Raw genomic sequence first — 21,090 nt, forward strand, 5'->3', positions numbered from 1 at the left:
TTATTGAACTTGTAATCATATCCCTTAATAGCAATACTTGATATCAACTCAATTCATTCCATACAATTATGCTAAATAATGAAATCTGGTAATCTTTCTCAAACATAAAATTACACTTAACCTTGGAGGAAACAAAAATGGAATGTTACTAAAAGATGTTGATGCATTTATGGAAATCATGGAAAGAATAATTACCATCAGGTTGTCTATAAGAATGATACACCTGGATATCTGTGATGGCATGCCATGAGTTAATCAGTGAGAGTCTGTCTGCTCCCGAGGTTTTATGGGCACGGCTGAGTGACTTGGTTTTCCCATCAGTCCAGTAGATGTAGTCTTCAAACAATGTTAGTGCAATCACCCCTGGAATGTCTTGATTAGGGACTGTAATAGGAGATGGTAAGATTAATGTTCAGTCTTGGAAGACTGCCAGTTAAAATATTCAATACTACATGGGCTGACAGATACAACTGCTACAGAACCTCATGTGAATAATTGTTGTGACAACCTGTCAGGCCAGCAAAGTTCTTTATTACCAGTTAAGAGAATGCAGAATCTGGCGCAGGAGTTTGCTTTGCTCAGATTTAGCTTGGTTCAACCACTGGGAAGAAAATGAATGCAATCCTTTTCACGAGTAATGGATGCTTTACCAGAAACAAATAACATCCAACATTTTAAAAGTTATATATATATATATATATATATTCCATCCAGTTGTTCCTAACTTAAATCCTTAAATCTACAGGTCATTGTACTGCTTTCTCCCTCTTTTAAATTAATTAAATTAAATATTCAGGATGAAATATCTATCTACCTGGAGATAGAGTGACTGCAAGACTACTATAAACCATTTTAGTCACTGAGATTTTATGAGTATTTTAGCTGGGATAGGGATGAAGGAAAATAAGTGTGACAGATAACAATGTATTATGCAGATTTAGCAGTCATCAAACTGTTTAGTTGCAAATTAAAATTGTTTTATAATTATACCTTCATTATAAGACTGGGTTTAAATGCAAATAATAGATTGAGCATCACAAATGTGAATTTTTCATTCAAGAGATTCCAGGGTCCTATCAAGAAGACACATTAAATTTGTTTGGTTGTTTGGGATCAAATAATTTTAAACCGTCTAGAGTTTTCTTCAATTTTTTTTTTTTTAAAAGCAGTAAAGAAAATGGAAATTCCCTAATTTGTGCAAACATTCTGGCCTATTTCTCAGTTTTAATTTTCTGATCTACTTTTAGAAATTTTGAGAAAATGTTCATTAATGAAAAAAAGGTACTGTAAGTCCAGCAATATGTACTCTTTTATAAATTAGATTTTAATGACTGAGAATTGTTTGGCGTATTCCTCATTTAGTATAACCGGAAAGCTACCAAAATTTCAAATATGATTCACTCTTACTAGGGAAGTTTACAGCCTTATTTTTAAAATTCTGGGTATGGGGCCGGCTGGGTAGTGTAGCAGTTAGATGCGCACATTCTGCTTCAGCGGCCCGGGGTTCGCCAGTTCGAATCCCAGGTGCAGACATGGCACTTCTTGTCAAGCCATGCTGTGGTAGGCATCCAGAATATAAAGCAGAGGAAGATGGGCATGGATGTGAGCTCAGGGCTAATCTTCCTCAAGTAAATAAATAAATAAATAAATAAATAAATAAATAAATAAAATGCTGGGTAAATTTATATTGTAAACTAGAAGCAGAAATTTTATATCTGTTGATTGTTATTTTTATTCAAAAGAGTCAAATGTGACCAGAGAATTCACTATGACTCAGAGAAAACAGAAATAAGAGAAATAAAATGAGACTCTTCCAAATAGGTGACCCTTTAAGCAGTTGACTACTATTAAGGTACCGTCTAGCCAGAAATCCATCTCCAAACAGTTACTATGCATACGAAGGATGCAAAAATCAAGAAAAATCCAGATGTGCACTCTTTTGATACAAGTACTCACAACTGAATTATCTGTGTACGTCTGTAGAGATGGAGCCCATCACTAAAATGATAAGTGGAATTGGATAGAAAGATGAAAAGGACACTTTACCAGAATGAATTGTGTCTGAGCTGTTTGTACAAACTATTCCCTTTCTTCCCTTTGGCTGTATAAATTCATTCCAGAAAGGTAAAACAAATGTGGCAAAATGTTAACAATTGGATGAATTGTACTTATGAGTGATCATTATAACAATCTTTTAACATATGTGCACGTTTGGAAATTTTCAAAATAAAATAAAAATTTTTCAGAAAAAGTTGATGGCATCAGAAACATTCAATTCAGACTTCCTTAGATGCAAAGAAGTAACTACACCATTAAATACAGACTCAAAAAATTAATCACTTAAAAAAACTCAGTCCACCAGAGATTCAATTAACTTCTAGTGAAGTTTTTGTAAGAATTTGCCTATTAGCATCTCAAAAGTAGAATAGTCTTTTTAGCTAGTCAATAAGTAACTACAGCTGACACTTATTAAGCACTTCAGTGCAAGGAACTAGGCCAGTGGTTCTCAACGGGTTGGGGAGGCAATTCTGGCCCCACAACAAAGAATTATCAGGCCCAAGAATCAAAAGTTCTGAGGCTCAGAATCCCTGCAGTAGGATCTCCACTTTGTACACCTTACTTCATTTCATAACCACAACTCTATTGTGTGATAGTAAACCTCACTTTGCAGATGAGAAAGCTAAGATCTGCAAAACGCGGCCAAAGAAGGGAGCAAAAAAACTAGTAAATGAAGATACTGGTATTTGAATCTAAATCAGATTCTCTGGGTCCATAGTTCTTTGCCACTTTACCTTCTAGCACTCTCTTTATGGATTGAATTCTATTCCTCCAAAATTCATGTTGAAGCCCTAGCCCCCGGTATGACTGTATTTGGAGACAGGTCCTTTAAAGAGGTAACTAAGGTTAAATGAGGTCAAAAGACTGGGGCCCTAATCCAATAGGACTGGTGTCCTTATGAGAAAGAGAGACACCAAGGGTGTGCACATACAGGAAAGAGTCACATGAGGACACATCAAGAAGACAGCCACCTACAAAGCCAACGGAAGAGGCCTCAGGAGAAACCAAACCTGCCAACACCTTGATCTTGGACTTCTAGCCTCCAGAACTGTGAGAAAATAAATTTCTGTTGATTAAACCTCTAGTTTGTGGTGCTTTGTTATGGAAGCCCTAGAAAACTAATACGAGTATATAAAGCAATGGGACTAATTTCATAAGCTCCATGTGAAAGTCAGGTTATTTAATTAATTGATAGCAATTACACTGTTTATGACTTTCGGACCTGGGGCAATTTAAGTACTGGACAAATTTGCTACATCTAAGCTTGTAGTGAATCACCTGTGAGAAACCCTATGTTAGCAGAAAAGATAAACATATGGAGATCAGAGAGATGAACACTTATTTCAGAAGAAGGATGGCACATGGCTGAATGTACAGAGCATGCAGAAATGTCAGGTCAAAGTGAAGAAAATTAGTTCATTTGCCCAAAATGACCGTCTGTTTCATTCAATTCCTTGTTTGATATTGGCAATAAAGAACAGGACTATCACCAATAGCTTTATAAGCCCACTCCAGGCCTTCTCATTCGACAAACATGTTTATTTCTCAAACAGAATCAAACACAACCACTAGAGTATTCCTTCTTGAAAAACCAAACAAACTAAGTAAAAATACCATCTTGAGTTAACAGGAGAAATTTTAGTTGCACACATCTAACACTATACTGGCTCCAAAAAACTACTCTCTAAGAGATGTTGACAAGTTCTCTTAATACCACAGCCAATGTTGAAAATCACACCAAACAAAAGAAAGCAAAACAAACAAACGAAATCTTTACATATTGCCTTTTTAGGGGTTCAGCTCATAACTTGGCAGTATGCCTCATTTCCTCTTTAGGACCTAAATCTCTTCACAAGAGTTATTTGACTATCTACTTAAGCTTCTGTGAAAAAAATGCTATATATTAACTGCTAAATGATAAGTATAAATAAATGAATGCTGTGTTTGTTGGGCCATCAACATTTGAAGAGTTCAACTCGCATTGAGAATAAACAAGATGTTCCCAGTCAAAGCATCATATATTTGGTACAAGAAACTTTCCTGATTCAGAATAAGAAAAAGAAGATTGTTCATTATTTGTTGTCTCTTTATTTACTTATTTCTACCTTACAGATATATAAGTATACATATATACACATGCATGCATGTATTAGGTATGTGTTTACATATCCATAATATATGTTATATATAATTACAGATATATAAAGATCTATTTAAAAATATATATCATAATATATTATTATATATTACATAAGTATAATAATAATTATTAGTTATAACATAATTACATAATATATAATATATAGTACATATATACTATATAAATATATAATATATAATATATATATTATATATATATATATAAACAGCAACAAGAATATGATGGTATGAGAGGAACATTTAACAAACTCTTACTAAATATGGAGATGCTGTTGAGTTTATGGAAACAATAGTAAATGTTTTCTCTAAATGATAATAGCTATCCTTTATAAGGGAAAAACCATGTGACCACTTGTACATAAGACTGCCTTCGCTTACTTAAAAGAGCAATGTGAAAAATAAATTTAAGGAATCTCATTTGTAGGTATTCAGTAGAAACACAAAAAAAGACAGAGAAAAACAGGCCTGTCATGTGGGCTGCAGTTTAACAGGTACTTATTATACATTTAAAACCTATTTTAAAGCTGTTTCCTGTAGATAGGTCTCTAGTCTGTGTAACAGCATTATCTATTGTACTGTTTCCAGCATTCCACTCAAGCCCTAGGCTCCTAATTTTTCTTTCATAGACTGTATCTATCAGAAGAAAGGAGTTGATATTTTGCAAAAAATAAAAGCAAAGGAATACTCCTTTGTGGAGTTTTTCCCTTTTAGTGAAGTCGGATGCTATCCTGCTAAGGTTCCTAGTAATTATGGTAAACAGAAAAGGTGGAAATCCAGAATAAGATTTTGGCTTAACTGTTGCCTCACAGCTAGAGATACTCCATTACAATGCCCTTGATTATTCATTTTTTAGATAGTATTTATCATGCTAAACAAGTATATTCCTGGGTAATACCATTCTAATTTTATATTGAAGATTAATCTAGTTTTTGACTTAAGAACAAAATGCACCAATAACATAGTACTCATCTTTCATTGAGTTAAACTCTCATGGTTGGTGTTTTGGGTAGGATATAACATTGGATAATGGCAGATTCAACATGACATTGCCCATTGGGCTAGTACTTAAAGAGAAATTTCACTATTGATGCTCAATTTTCTCCTTCTTTCTCCTCTCAGATGTACTTTAAGGATCTAAATGTTATTTTAAAATATCACATTATATGCAGCAATCCTTATAATTTATTATTTAAAAATTACTATAAAGGCTTTAGTAATATTTTCAAAAGTAAAACAAAGGTCATAGAATGGAACACCAAATTTGGCAATTACTTTTATGAAGGAATCCAGATTACAGAGTAATTTGAGTATTGAGTTTTTTTCTTTAGTTATAAAGAATTTATGTATCGTTTGGAAGGAAATACCTGAATGATCCATTAAGGTCAACCCAGCCCTCGAACTAGGACTGACTAGGTTGGGAAACTTAACCTTCTACAACTTTAAAATTAACCAGCATATAATATAAAACATTAAATCCTCTCTTTTTCTTTTTAATATATTTTAAGACTCTCCCGTTTTTCTTATTCTTGATGCCATTACCCAAAGGAAAGTTTCACATTCGCTCACCTCTGAAATATTGCAGAACTATTCTAACTTTTCTCATTGTTATTAACCTTTTCCAATCTCTTTTGTATCAGTCAAGTTTCCTGTTGTAAACAGAGAACACAGTTTTAAACGATAACTGAAAAGAACCTGATAGAAGGCAGTCTTATGTGCAAGTGGTCATATTATTTTTCTGTTAATTATTTGCAGAGGTGTGGGCATGGCTAAAGGGCCAATGATGGCTTGTTTTCTCTTAGGTCTGTTACCAGAACCTGGTGAAAACTGAAGAAAAGAGAAAAGAGCAACCCAGGAAGAGCAGTGGCCATTTGGTAGAGGAACTCAACCACTGCTAAACCACTATGATTGGGTAGGGAGGAAAAGGGGATGATTAGACACTCTGACTACTTCCTTTGTCCACATCTAACCTCCTGCCAATGCTTCCCATGGATTAAACCCAATTTGAGGCAAGAAAGTGAAAGAGCACGGATGGTACAGTCCGTAGAAGTCAGCCTTTTAACAAAGACTGAGTCAGGATAACTAGAACGCCTTCCAGTTAATATTTCCAATATTTTTCTTTCATCTCACATATCTGTTCCCTGATCAAAAGCCATCAATGACACCCATCCCCTAGGCAGTATGGTGCAAACTATTTAGCCTGACTAAAACATCTGTTTTCAGAAGGGAGGATCAGGATGCTCACTAATCCTCTCTTCTGAGAGACCCTGATACTAACAATTTTCCCTGATATCTTTCTAGAAGGATAATGTACAACAAGACAGGTAGAGAAGGCAGGGCATGAATTAAAGGAGTAGAGCATGAAAAACAGAAAGGAAGAAATGACACAAAGAAAAACAATTACCATTGACAAAATGAGGTGAGATTAAACAAAGGCTACAAAGAGAGTGTAGGCTGGTAGACAGATCATACAAGTAGACGATGGAAGAAAGTGGTTTAAGATGCCAAAGGAAGTAGAAGATTCATGACTGTGGTCAGTGGGTGGGTGGATAATGGTTTCTAGTTTACCCAGAACAACGGAGAAGAGTGGGTGGGTGGGAAAATGGCCACAGTAAACTAATTTCCAGAGAATGACTGCTGAGCCAGTAGCTTTAGTTACAAACGCCCTGTCAAAAAAGAGTGTGCTTTATGTAACCTTAGGGCCCAGGATGTTCCTTCTTTGTCAGTACTTATGTATACCCTTCAGTGTTACTGTTTGAAAAATCTTTTTTTTAAAAGTAATTATTTACTCAGAACCCTCTACAACGGGCTACAAAATGTTGCATTGAACATTTCCCTCCATGAACATTTTTCCTGCCTACTCTTTAGTAACAATTCTGCTTAATGGTCTCAGTACTCAAAAACACTTCAGGCAAATGGATCCAAAATCCATTGTTCAAAATGAATAAAAGCATTAAGAAATGGCAGGAACGCTAAGGATAGCCAACATTTTCAAATATTATGATAGAATGTCCAAAATTTATTATTTCCCATAAAAATACCATGATATTTCAAAAAGTTTATCCATCAACGAGACTTTGAAGAGGAGGAAAAATAAAGTTCTTCCATTCAGCATGGGTCATAGTACAGAGCAGATATGAGCTGATGCTACTGGGAGTCTATTATTTGAGGCTGCCTCTTTTGAATACTAACACTGATCAAATGCCCAAAAACAGTTATGTGTCCCTCCATAATGCAGTAGTTTATTGGGACAATTAAATGTATAACTTTTTGAAATGAATGTAACGTACGATGGCAAAATATAGAAATTATTTAGAGCCATTCTTTAGATTAAAGCCATTGTCAAGAGGTTGAAGGCATCATTTGTTTAATCTTTTCTAGTATTTCTTGCCTCCTCTTCTCCACTTTGTCACCTCAAATAATACGTGCTCTCTATATAGATCAGGAATATTCAGTTTGATGCAATTCAATCCTTTCCCCTTTCTCATCTACACATTTTTAAATTATTCACAATAGAAGGTCAAATATGACCATTTTAATATTTAACATCTAAAAAGAGTATTCCTGTTAATAAATGGGAGGGTTTGTAAAGCAGGAAAATTATAGTACATTAATTTTGAAAACTAGACTGTGCCTATAAATATTTTCTCTCAATGATGACACAGCTCTCCAATCTCTGAAATAAGCAAAGCAACACTGCTTCATGCCCTTGGTAAAGATACATTCCTGTTGCTTTGAAACTTTCTGGGCCTTTCTGCTCGTGATAAAAACCTTCACAGACACTTGGAGATGTGTTTTCAGAGCTGACCATCAGAACTAAACATAAGAGTTACAATAATCCACATACATAAGCATTAGGAGTGTGCTTGTCAGAGAGTCCTAAAGAAAGCCGAAGCCTTTGAAAAGCACTTTGCCTTTGGGATAGGCATCAGGTAGAGCCATTCACATGAATTTATGTCTGGTCTTCCCACATTCCTACAATTATAAACATGCTTCTAGAATAAAAACAGAGAAGAGTGTAACATATTGCAAGCATTTTCAAATGTATTCTAGGTGGTCCCAGGAAAAAGCAGGGGTAAGGGAGGAAATTGATAGGACAGTCCTCCTCTGCCCCAGTTCCAACCTCTGCCAATTCTTTCAAGAAGTGCTGGAAAATCATGATTGATTAGAAGTCCTATTCGATGGATAAGGACACAGAACTATAGCACTGCAAAGCAACTTGCCTAAATTAGAGGGTAACCTGAATCAAAGACAAATCTACTGATCCCCAATATCCTACTGTGTCATATTTTGGATGGGTAAGGTTGTTGAAAGTGGGTGAAAACTCATAGTAAGGAAAAACAAAATTTTTCTATTTAAAAACATATGTGAAACATATGTGACATTTGCAATATAACAATCTATTTAAACATATACAAAATTTAATGTAACATATCCTATTCAAGAAATAAAACTGAAAGACATGATTGACATTGAAATTCTAAGACTCTTTAGAAATGACAGTTAATTTCAATTTATTTTACTGGTTCAGGAACATTTCTATTGTAACTGAATTGTATTTTGCTCCCTTCCATTAACTTTTATTGTATTGTAAACAGCAGCACATCAACACCGTTGTCATAAAATAGCCTGTGAAGTCTACTGTTCGTAATGGACTGTGAATGATAGGGATTTTTTTTTTCAAAAGTACTAAAATGCAATATCTTACCAAGAAAGAAAGACTTTACTTCAATTTAAAAAAGAAAGAGAGAAAGCAACACTCTAGAATATTGTAAAATTGGAGGGTGTTGTTATTAACTTTCCTCCCTTTATTTGGTGGCCTTCAGCGGATATTTAAATTTTCTAAAAACTCAATACAACAGCTATTGAGTTTTAGGATAGACGAGCACAAAATACTCCCTTTGTCTTTTTCAGTGTGTTTTTCCCCTCAGCACAAAACCGTTTAAATATATTTTATGCTATTTCACCAGTAGCATGCTGAGATCTGGATTTCTTTTCCAACATTAATTAGACAATTACTGCATGGGTTATGATTTGGATTTTTAAATCCAAACACAGAATTGCCTTGTCATCACACAACCTGGATTCACAGAGCAATAAACAAACAACAGAGTTGGACTACAATATTGACACTTCAGTCTGAGGATCTTCAGGTCTAGGAGTACAGAAACAAATGAAGAGCTGTAGTCAACATAATTGCATGAAATTTTAAACAATTGTTCCATAAAATAAAAGACTGTTCAGTGATAAACTATAGTTTAGAATCACAGCCAATGGTTACTCCTCAGAAAAATTAGCAGTTACGAGCGTATATCTTTTCCAGTGTGCTGGATAAAATATGTACATGACCAATGATTAAACACAAGGTTAAATCATTCAATGATACAAAGAATATTCTGGAAAAAAATTACTAGAACAAATAAATTTTAACACTCAAGGTCAAATATACCTTTTGTTATCGTTGTTCAGACAGTATTTTCAGTCTTTTTGTCAAGAAACTAACTATGCCTCTAAGATATCTCAAGTTCAATGGCACAACTAACAGAAAATGAGAAAAACTACATCTGAATTTATGTACTTTAATACAAGCAGTCATAATGAAATTGTGGCCTAAATAGAATTTTCTGGTATTTAATTTTCTTTTCATTAAATGGAAAATGGAATCTCTAAGTCAAGGTAGATGTGCAAAGTGATTGCTGAAATTTTTCTCAGGAGATACTTGTAACCTATTTTATGGACATTCCATTCAGAGAAGCTTGTACTTTTTGGAATGCATAAAATTAATGACAAAAGATTTTTACTGTGGTCGAATTTCAGAAATTCTGTGACATGAATTTCCAAATAAGATTTAAAAGTTTCCCCACAGGCGGGAGATGTAGTTAGTTTGGAAACAGCAAACTGTAACATCAAACTGTCCCACTAACGCAGGTTATACATTTCAAGCAACATTATTGCTCTCTTCACTCCCCCAAACAAACAAACACAAAACATATTTGCATTTAACAAGATAGATGCTTTCTTTTACAGTAATTATGTTCTGATGGTTTAAGTTTTTGTTTGTTTCTCATATTTTTGCGATTAATCTATGTCCACTATTTAAATCAATCTGAAGAAATTTAGATATGAATATACCTTTACTTGTCTAAGTGTGCATTTATGCAGTAACTGTTGCTATTAGAACCTATAACAATCAGGCAACAAATCTTCCATCAATTATCTGTTCAAAAACAAGGAGGCGGTGTAGAGAATGGAAAGAAAGCAGGCTTTGGAAAGACATCAGGATTCAAATTCTGATTTTCTCAGTTTCTACCTATTTGACTTTGGACAAATTACTTAACCTCTTTAAACCTATTTTGTTGCTGCAAAATGGCTTTAGTGGCACTTACTGCATAGTTGTTTACTGATGGGCTGACTAAAAGAGCATGTATTGCATCAAACACAGTTTCTTGAACACAGTAGGCTTCTAATAAAGCTATGAATTTATAAGAGGATGATTCCAGTTCTTCGCACCCCAGTAGTAGGCTAAGAAAATTTCCATTGAAAGCCAAAAACAATTAAATGAAATGGTATGTGCAAAACGTCTACTACAATGTAATGCTCAAGCACGTGTGTTAACTCTCTTACTGAATTGATCAGTTCACAAGGGTTCAACTTTAACAGAAGTTAATAACTTTTGCGATAATACTTGGAGACCTGAGAATTGAATTGACAATGTGAGATTTTCATCAAGGCTGAGTGAGGAAGCATTTGTGTATTACAGATTTCCAATCTCTCTCACTCTTAAAATGGAGAAGAACCTGAAGTCAAAACTTTGAGATTTGCTACAGATTCTGAAAGGGTTGTGTGGTTCACCTAACTGGAGGCTTAGAATTTTAGTTCTGGAATTCAGTCATTTTTCTTCCAACACCCTTATTTTTATAGATGAGGCAACTGAGACCCAGGGAAGTCATCTACCCTTTTCAGGGTGAGAAAGCTGGCAGTAGATCTCACCCCAACTAACCCTCATCCTTAGGTTCCCTAAGCTCTTTTAAAATCAGAAGGGTTCGCTTTCTCCAGTCTGAGGAGACTCTTTCATCTAAAGATCTGCATTCCAGCATTTTACTTCTTATCCAAAATCAAAGCCTAAAATTCTCTGAGAAGCTTGTGACTTGGGAGTGGTAAGGAATCTGTCCCAAATATACAGACCTACAAGAAGGATATTATTATTTACAATCACTGTGTTTTTGTATAAAGACATATAAATTTAAAAACTGAACATATCAGCCTAGAGAACACTCTGAAATTGCCAAGTTTCTCATTGGACATATTTTATATCTCAAGAGAAAGTAGGCAGAGAGAGATTCACTCATTTGCAATCTTTCTTCCAGGTAAATTGTCAGGTGTTCTGAAATGTTGTAGGGAAAGAAACAATAGGGAGTGTTTAGTCACATCCTTAGAATTCCTTTTATGTTGACTCTTTTGTTAAAATTAATATACCTCTCATCAAAACAAAGCTTTCCAAGAAGAATCTCTATGCTATCCTTAGTTTGGTATTTTTTAATTCTTTGAAAAATGTACAAATATATGTGAAGTTAGGAAGTCATCAGAACTGTGAGCTCTTTTCCCCTAAGTGGATAATAATATAAATCATTCACTTAATATTTGTAACTTGATCCTCAATATTTCTGCTATTTTAAGCTTACAGATCTCTCCTATTTATTCTGCTAAATAACTATCGAATGTAACACTTTATCCCCATTCCCAGAGCTATAATCATTTCAAGCATTTTCTCCTAAAATATTTTAACAGACTCTAAATTGGTTGCCCTTCCAGGGTCTTTCATTTTCCATGCTGTTGTCAAATCTAATAATAGCACTCTATCACCTAAATGCCATCAATGGCTCCCTGCGACCTAAGGGATAAATTCCAAATTACTGAGCATACAAGGCCTGTCACAGTCTGGCCCCAATTTGCCCTTGTTTATCTAGTGTCATTATCTCCCTCCTATATGACTTCAAGTCATAGGAAAACTGTGTGAACCCCACGCTGTTTCAAGACTTGATTATATTTTTGCACATGCTGTTCCCTTTATGTGAAGAATCATTCCTACATTGCCCCACATGGAGAGCTTACACTACATCCATCAGACTTCTCAAAGAACCCCTCACTTCAGCAAAGTCTTTCCTACTCTAACCTGCATTTCCATAGTATTTTGTATATACCTCTAACCCCAATCTAATTTATGCCTTTACCTGCACATCAGTTTTTCCACAGTAAACTGTAAGTGCTTGAAAGACAGGAAATTACTCATCTTTGTAACTCCAAGGCCTAGCATAATGCATGGCACAGAAAGTGACATCAGTAAATGTTTTTTGAATGAGTAAATGAATGAATGAATAAATGGGCAGATCTAAAGGGAAGAAATCAGAGAAATTAAAAAAATGAACTAATGAAAGTTTGACTTACACTGACTCACTTATTCAGTAGTATGCATAATATTCTATGGCGTTATTATTATTATATTATACCATATTATTATATAATTACTGGAGTAAAAGCCAGTAGAATGATAGAGAGAGGCTTTAGGGAGAAGTTCATGAGACTAAGATTGTACATAAATGTTCCTAAGCTAGCAAATTGACTAATTTTTTTTTTTTTAATTTAGCAATGTAGTATTTGGACTTTGTAGGAAGGTGTGATGGGGTACAGGAGGTAGCAGAAAAAAATAGATGGAAATTCTCAAGGAAATTGCAAGTCATATGTACCTGAAAGGCAATCTGATCTATTGTTTAGGGCACATAATTCAGAACCTTTAGAAGTTCTTGGGCTGGACAATGATAATAAAATAATGCTTCATTTATGGAATTACTGTATGGTTTAAATCAGAACATGTGCGTGGAAAAAACTTTCTAAACTGTAAAGTCCTATGTATGATTTAATTTTTCTCTATTATTAAAATTTGACTTACAAAAAAGCACCATAATTCTGAAATTTCTCATACACCCTTCATATTCTCAAATGACTTTGTCATGACTGGCATATCCCATTCTTTTGATGAACTCTGGCTTCAGTTTTAATAAACGAAATAAATAAGAACAACAATACTTGTCTGATTAAGAGAAAAAAAGAGGTCTGTGACCAAACTAATACAAAAGTTATTATTGATATATGTCTTGTTTTCCACCTCCAAATACACAACCAGGAAACTACAGCATTCTTTATGTTTTTATTAGGCAAACGCAAGAAGTAAAAGATGCTATTTTTCTTTACAAACATAGCAAATGAATGACTCTTTTTTTCATTGGCTGTGGAGTTGGCATAATTCAGGCTGTCTACAATTAGTAGCTCGTTAGTAACTATCAGGCAATTATTGGCTTGCATTCAGATATTGGCAGATGCCTGATAAGAAATAACGAGTTTTTCATTAGTCTTTCTGAGAAAGCCTTCAGGAGAAAATATTGCTGAAGGCAGTAACTCTTTCACTTTCTTTTTCTCCCGCCTTGAGCCTCAAGGTACTTTCAAAATCAGATTTCAAAATGTTAATAACATCACACCTAATTGTCTCTCAGCCAGATATTTTAATCTTTAATAAATTTAGTACCTTTCTCTCTGTTATATAGTTAACTCTACCCAATGTCACCACCAGTACCATGATTGAAAGACACTTCATTTACACGCATTTAATTTTGTATTAAGTATTCAAAGCATTAGTCATCCACATATCTGATATAATTTTAATATAATGAGTAGGTGATGGAATTAATAGTTTCTAATAGACAATATTTTTAACTCAATTTTTGTTATTCAAAAACAAAGACTGAAATGAAAATAGGCAAATATTTGATGCTGTAATATATTTTTAACGTTCGCCTATCTAACCAAAAATCGTTTAAATTTTATTACACAGTGAAATTTGAGCACAAAGCAATACATTCACAACAACCTAGCTCTTTATATGGATGCTGAAAATGTCCAGGTCTCATAGGGAAAATACTGATTGCTACAATGAAACTTTCAATTATACCATCTAAGAATGTTGCAAAACATTTCATTATTGATTCTTTGGGAGAGATATAACTGCTGAATGCGAAGTGTAATTTTGATTTGTCAACATTACTTTTGCTCTGTTTAAAACCGTAAATTTATCTTTAAATAATTCTTCACTCAAGTTGCATCCTGATAAGGTTCTTTATCTCTATAATTGAAATGCCAACACCTAAATAAGTGACTCATACAACTATGGTTGTTGGACTTCAATGTTCTTACCCTTAAAAAAGCACCTCTTAAGGCTTTCTGTCAACATTTTTACTTAAAGGGCATATTTGTTTAGATGTCAACTGAGAGGGACTTAGGCAAAATTATAAAATGGTGTCGCTTCAGTGACTTTTACTACTTTTATTTATTTATTTTTTTACTGAGTGCCTTCATCTTTCTCAGGACTCCACACTGGGATACATTTGCAGGGCCTCAGCTGACAATTAGATTATCAACAATCCTCCCTTCCTTACCAGCTCTCCTCTTTCCCTCCTCCCCCGGGGTTAGGCTCTCAGCTTACTGGCAGAGAAGAAAGCAATCTGATAAGCTAAAACAGACTAACGTGTAGGCTTTATTTGGGATCTTTCTGTGAAAGCCGTACTATATGAGCTATTTGAAGATGAAAACACCTAATAACAAAGACGATGCTAGGTCACTTCAGATCAATAAAAAATCATTTCTCTTTTTTTATTCTGGGAAAAATCTAATCCTTAAAAAGCCACCTACAACTAAAATATTTTGAGTGTTCATGTGAGTCACTTGTAGTTTCTGTTATACCTGTGTCATCTTCATCTATACCCCATGCTTCATTACGTCCTTCTCCACTGCTTTTCTTAATTACCTCATCTTCAGCTATTTTTCTCTTTCTTCATCTGTACTTCTAGTGTTACTTTCTCTCAAATCCAATTGTTTCATTCATTAGTTTTATATTTAGAGGTTTTTAATCTACTCAGTTATAAAGTATGGAAAACTAAAGTATCTCGAGAATTTTATATTCATTCGTATTCAAATTTTTTCCTGAATTATGATCTAATTTGAAAACTGTTTTCCAAGTTAATTTTTGTTGCTATTGTTGATTAAATAACAATAAATTAATCATGTATGTAATGTAATTGAAAACTTTTAAATAGTATTATTTTGCTGTCCCTAAAGAACTATATTTTACTTAACATTTTTTAAAAAGCAAACTCTATCAGATTGCAATAAATGCCTTACACTTACAAGCAAATATCTTTCTGTTTTAATTCAATTAGCATATATGGATATATTAAGTTATAAAAATTTTGTCCATTTACTATAACAACTATTTAGAAAAATACAATTAGAGAAAACATGATTTTTATGCATGATTATAGAAATTCTGAATAAATATATCTAATTCTTAGTTACCAATATTGTCATAAAAGAGTATAATAATGTAATCTTAAATTAAGAAATGTGTTTGATGAGAGAAAGTATATATAACGAATACATATATATGTTTTTTCTAAACAATATTTATGCCCTGCTAAAATACTGAATCATTTTGTTATTGGACTAACCTTTGTGTCTATGAGATCCATCCATGTTGCTAAATTCAATGTGATTTTCATCGGCCCAATAGAGTCTACGGTTGACATAATCTATTGTCAGTGCCATAGGTCTAGAAATCCTGGTTTCTATGACAACACTCTGATTGGTTCCATCCATTCCAACACGACCAATGTGAGGATACTCACAGCAGTCAATCCAATACAAATACCTAGGAAAGAAAATCAATAGTCATTTTGTTTACAGACACTTAGGAAGCAAAACATCACACAATATTTCACTTATTTGCTCAGCTACTCCGAACTTAATTCTTATATCTCTCTGAATTTTAGCTTCCAAGAAGCATACTTCAATGCAAATGTTTCTTATGATTTTTTAATTAAACATGTAGCATGCTTTGAAGCAGCCATATAATTTTAAACTCTAGTGTATAAATTCATATCTATAGTATATAATACTTCTACAAGTGTTAACAAATTATAAATACCCAAACTAACAGATGTAAACTTTCAAACTGCATCTATAATGTTGGAAGAAAAAACTATGTAGATATATTTTTTCTTTTGGTTTGTTATCTATGGAAAATTCAAAATGAATTGTAGAGGAGTACATTATATGTGATTGGATCTGCATTGTTCACTGTGGTAGCCACTAGCCAATCGTGACTCTTTAAATTTAAATTAATTAAAATCATATATAATTACATGAACTGGATTGTTCTTCAGTAAAACTAGCCCCACTTCAAGTGCTCAATAACCATGTGTCTGGTGGCTATCATATCCAATAGTGTAGATACAGAGTACTTCCGTCATCACAGAAGGTTCTATTGGACAGCACTGATTTAAATTATGTTACTGAAATTATAGAGTAGGATATTTCACAGTGGAAAAAAACAGTAAAATGAAAAAAGTAATACTGGTACTAAAACTCACTGAGTTAAACATATATTGCACCCCATAAAATATATGTAATGTATGTATATTTAGAAACTTAGAACTTCTGTTTAATTAAACTATTTTTTTCTTGTAGTAGGAAAAGTCATTTTATCTTTTTGAATATGTTTCCTTATCTATATAATTCAAGTTTTGAGTTAGAGAATCTTTAATGTCCTTTTCACATTATAACTATAAAATTGAAACTTATTAACCCAATTAGCTTCCCCAGACCTCATCTTTTCTTTTTAGTAAGTATAGATTACTTAGCAGTTAACTCTTCAGATTTGGAAGATGTATGGTTAAAATAACGTGCTATGAAAATTACTGTATGTAATTTAAAAACGGTATATTTAGTTTAAATTTAAAGTTTTGCTTAAAATTTTTTCTTATAAATTGTGACAGAGAATTGTGTTTAGACATTTTAACTGCAGACTATAAAAGAAATAAAAGTTTTCAAGAAAAATCATTTATCAAATACAGGGCTAACATAAGTAATTATTGTAAGAAACACGCCTTTTTGTGTTGACAATCATTTTGGGGGCTATGCATAAAGGCAGGGGATAGTAGATTATAAAGACAATAAAAAAGTTCTTTGATAGCCAAAATGTCATTGAGTCCTAATCAAGTGTGGCACCTAAAATGAGAAATATATCTCTGATAAGGACTAACCAAAAGATAAAATTTTGTGAGCAAAGATTCAAAGAGTGCACTGAGAGTCCGAACTTAAAAGCAAACTTGAGTTTGGAAATACCACAGTGAACCTCGCATGGGGCAATACTTACTACAACTGCTCCCCAATGCTACCATGGATGGAAGTTAATCCTGAACGTATTTTGAAAATCTCAAATCATCAAGTAATAATAGAGGGCAAGCCCTTCCGAAACTGATTAGATAGATGTTTCTTTAAATCTTGAACTATTTTTAGTATATTTTTATTTTGAAGACAAATATACTTCAGTGAAATACATCTTATAGAAAAATACACAACCAGCTCCCTTCTAGTAAATTTATGAGGGAGCACTTTGCTGTCTATACGAGAGATAATGGCAGTACAGATAAAAGGGAAGAAATTGAATCGGAAAGAAGTAAAAATGCAAAGATAGTTTATTTTGCCTTATTGACCTCTCAGTCTTGGGAACGCCAACATAACAATTTTTTTCCCTAAAAAAATCATGATTGTGTCAGCTTCTCCTACACATGTTAGATATGACCATATTTATGTGGGGTTAATACAACCGTATTATGTTTTTAAGAATTGAATATAAGCGAATAAGAATTTAAAAGAAGTATTTAAATAACTTCAGTAACATTAAAAAGAACATACTCAATTTGGGTTTAATTAGTGTCAGTCTTCATATTTTCATTTAGCTATTTACCCTACGTGCTTACACTTGCTATTAAAATATCCCAAAAGTGAAAAAGAGTTTTCTCCATTAAATGCTATCCACAAAGTATTGCAAATTATTGGATGTGAATAATAATGTTTTTGAAGTCACTAAGTAAATTATGAATTTAAAATGGTCTGGCCTTTATATAATAGCAATTCTAAATTTTTATTTGTATTCTGCATTTTATATTTGGCTATTCTTGGGCTGGCCCGGTAGCACAGCAGTTAAGTTTGCATGTTCCGCTTTGGAGGACTGGGGTTTGCCAGTTTGGATCCCGGGTGTGGACCTACATACAGTTTGTCAAGCCATGCTGTGGTAGGCGTCCCACATATAAAAAGTAGAGGAAGATGGCACGGATGTTAGCTCAGGGCCAGTTTTCCTCAACAAAAAGAGGAGGATTGGCAGCAGATGTTAGCTCAGGGCTAATCTTCCTTAAGAAAATAATAATAATAAAATATATTTGGCTAATCTTATCACTACCTTAAACCAAGCTATCAAGAGTAAGAGCATGAACCTGGAGTCCAACATCTGGCACATCACTCTCAGTAAGTTCAGTAAGTGTTCCAGGCCTGAAATTCCCTTCCCGCCATTCAAGATCTCCATTTTGGGGCACAAATATACTTCTCTAAACTTCTCCTCACTATTGAAATGTGTGAAATCAGCTCTAGTTGGAGTATTTTTGTCACACATTTTCACTTCTGTACTTTCATTATTTCATTTGTCTTGCTCCTACCTCTTCAATTATATAGATATTTTCATTCAGACATAATTCTCATTGTCCCCTCTGTTCTCCACAAGTTCTTCCCTGATTGGTGTTAGTTCACATTTCTCAAGGTAGATTATAAGATTACATATACTTGAGAATCGCTTTGTTAAATAAAGTAAGCATCATCTTTTTCACTGTAGGACTTCTCAGAGCCTTTAATATGCTACATGACATAATGATTCTCTAAGAGAGAGCTGAAGTAGCCCTTTTTTTCCACATAGTTTTGGGTGACACAATTTCTTTTCCTAGAGCAGTTCATAGGAAACACACTTTGGGAAACCATGTTAGCCCTTACTGGTTATAAAATTCCTTTTGTTTATTGCATGTGTAATTGAACAACACACATATCATGCACACAGGAACCCATAAAGTGGTAAGGATGCAGGTTTTCAGGTCTCATATCAGAGAACCTAACTCAGTAAGTCGGTTGGTAGAACATCTCTGACAAGCCCCATAAGCCATTCTTAAGTGGATTGAATGCTGATTGATTGAGTCCATATTATCTATCAGATATCATTTAGTACTGGAAACACAGATGTAGACAGATACGATTTTTGCCTTCAAAGATCTCTTAGTAAATACAATAAAAGCAGGTGTAAAACAAGTCAAAAAATTAAAGCATATTATGATAAAACTATTTACCATGGAGGCACAGAAAAGGGAATGACAATTTTACCTAGATGGAAGAAGGCATGAAAAATCTTGTTCACACTAACTGTTCTTTGAACATAAATCTTAGCTTCATAACTACCTTATAAATTCCTTGATAACAATCTTCCAGATTTTAGAACAAAGTATAACTTAATCAAAGATTTTAGTGCTGCAACAGGTCTTCAAGGTCATGAAGCCTCAGGCCTTCATTTTGCTGATAAACTGAGACCATAAAAGATGATGAGCTTTGTCCTAGTCTATGACGAGAGTGGTGCAGTTGGAACAGGACTCAGGTCTCTAGATATATAGACAAGCTTTTTTTGTTTTCCTTAGCAGCACTATGTAGAGTCTTAAGCAAACAAGCCCTAGAAACAGATGACTTTGTTTTAAATTCCAGGTCCTCCCATGTGAACCTGGGTGCTTTAATTAGCCTCCTTGAGCCTAGATTTGCTCATAGGTTGGAAAAGGATAATAACAGTTTGTCCTTATAGGATCACTGTGAGGATTAAATGAGAGAATATAGGGAATAGACTTGGAACATAGATAAGCATGTGGCAAGTTCAGCAAATAGTAGCTGTTATTAGGTATTGTATATCTAGTGCAATATATGCATGTATATGTTTGGTTTAGTGATGCCCACCTAAGAGGTTATCTATTGCATCTGGATTGTATGTATGTTATTACATGATTTTCCTGGATTTTATATATGTTATTACATGATTTTCCTATTTAAGTACTCATCAACCAGAAGAATATTATGAAAATATTCTGCCACATTGAAGGAAGTATAGTTTAACTGTACTCTGGTATAAATGAGTCTTCATAAATGCAGGAATTATTGTCTCTCTCCTTATGGATAGCTAACTTCTGATGGCTAAATTTCATTTTCTTTTCCATACTTAAGCCCCATTACTATACCTTTTTTTAAAAGTTTCTCGATAAGTCTGTACCAGACATTCTGGTAATTTTAACATCTGAAATGTAACCTCTCAAAAATTACCTAAGTACAAAATTTGTTATAAATAATTAGAGGTGAAAAATTAAAACTTCAGAGAAAATGTCAAAATGAGAGTTTAAATTTTACCCATATAATATGTAATCTTTACCTAAGATCACATACGAAAAATCTCGGTCCCAAATGACATCTATGTGTAAACACAAAAAAGAATGTCTGCTTGTAACCATAACAACAGGCTTCTGCAATTCCTGAGGATGTCTTTCATAGTTGAATATGATACATTATATTTCTTTCTATTTTTTTTTCTGAATTTAGGGAATAAATTTAGAGAAGTTTCTTCCAGCTGCAATTATTTCTGATTTTGAATTATAAAAATTAATTCTTTATATTCATTTCTTGCGTATTTTCACCTAAATATGGGAATATAGGTTTAAAATTTAGTAGGGGAAAGGTTTTTTTATGTGACTGTTTAGTTATTAAATATTTCTCTATTTCCCCACAGAAATAAAAAACCGAATTTTCATTCCTGTTATGCCTTTCATTCTCTCACAACAACAGTTCCCTTATGGCTCTTCTCTTTGAAACACAGAGGTTATTTACATACCAATGCATTGGTTTGTGCATAGATGCAGG

The 21,090-nt window shown here is 33.6% G+C and overlaps 1 protein-coding gene across 1 annotated transcript in view; it reads right to left on the reverse strand.

Annotated features, from left to right (window-relative positions):
• Window positions 1-21,090, reverse strand: part of LOC124233810 (low-density lipoprotein receptor-related protein 1B-like) — a 792,861-nt gene that overhangs the window by 203,355 nt on the left and 568,416 nt on the right. Inside the window, exons 54-55 of the mRNA XM_046651030.1 lie at window positions 15,771-15,970; window positions 196-384 (exon numbers count right to left, since the gene is read on the reverse strand). Of these exons, the coding sequence (XP_046506986.1) occupies window positions 196-384; window positions 15,771-15,970 (389 nt within the window). The remainder of the gene's footprint in view (window positions 1-195; window positions 385-15,770; window positions 15,971-21,090) is intronic.

Source organism: Equus quagga, unplaced genomic scaffold (genome assembly GCF_021613505.1).
Source record: "Equus quagga isolate Etosha38 unplaced genomic scaffold, UCLA_HA_Equagga_1.0 251_RagTag, whole genome shotgun sequence".
NCBI lineage: Eukaryota > Metazoa > Chordata > Mammalia > Perissodactyla > Equidae > Equus > Equus quagga.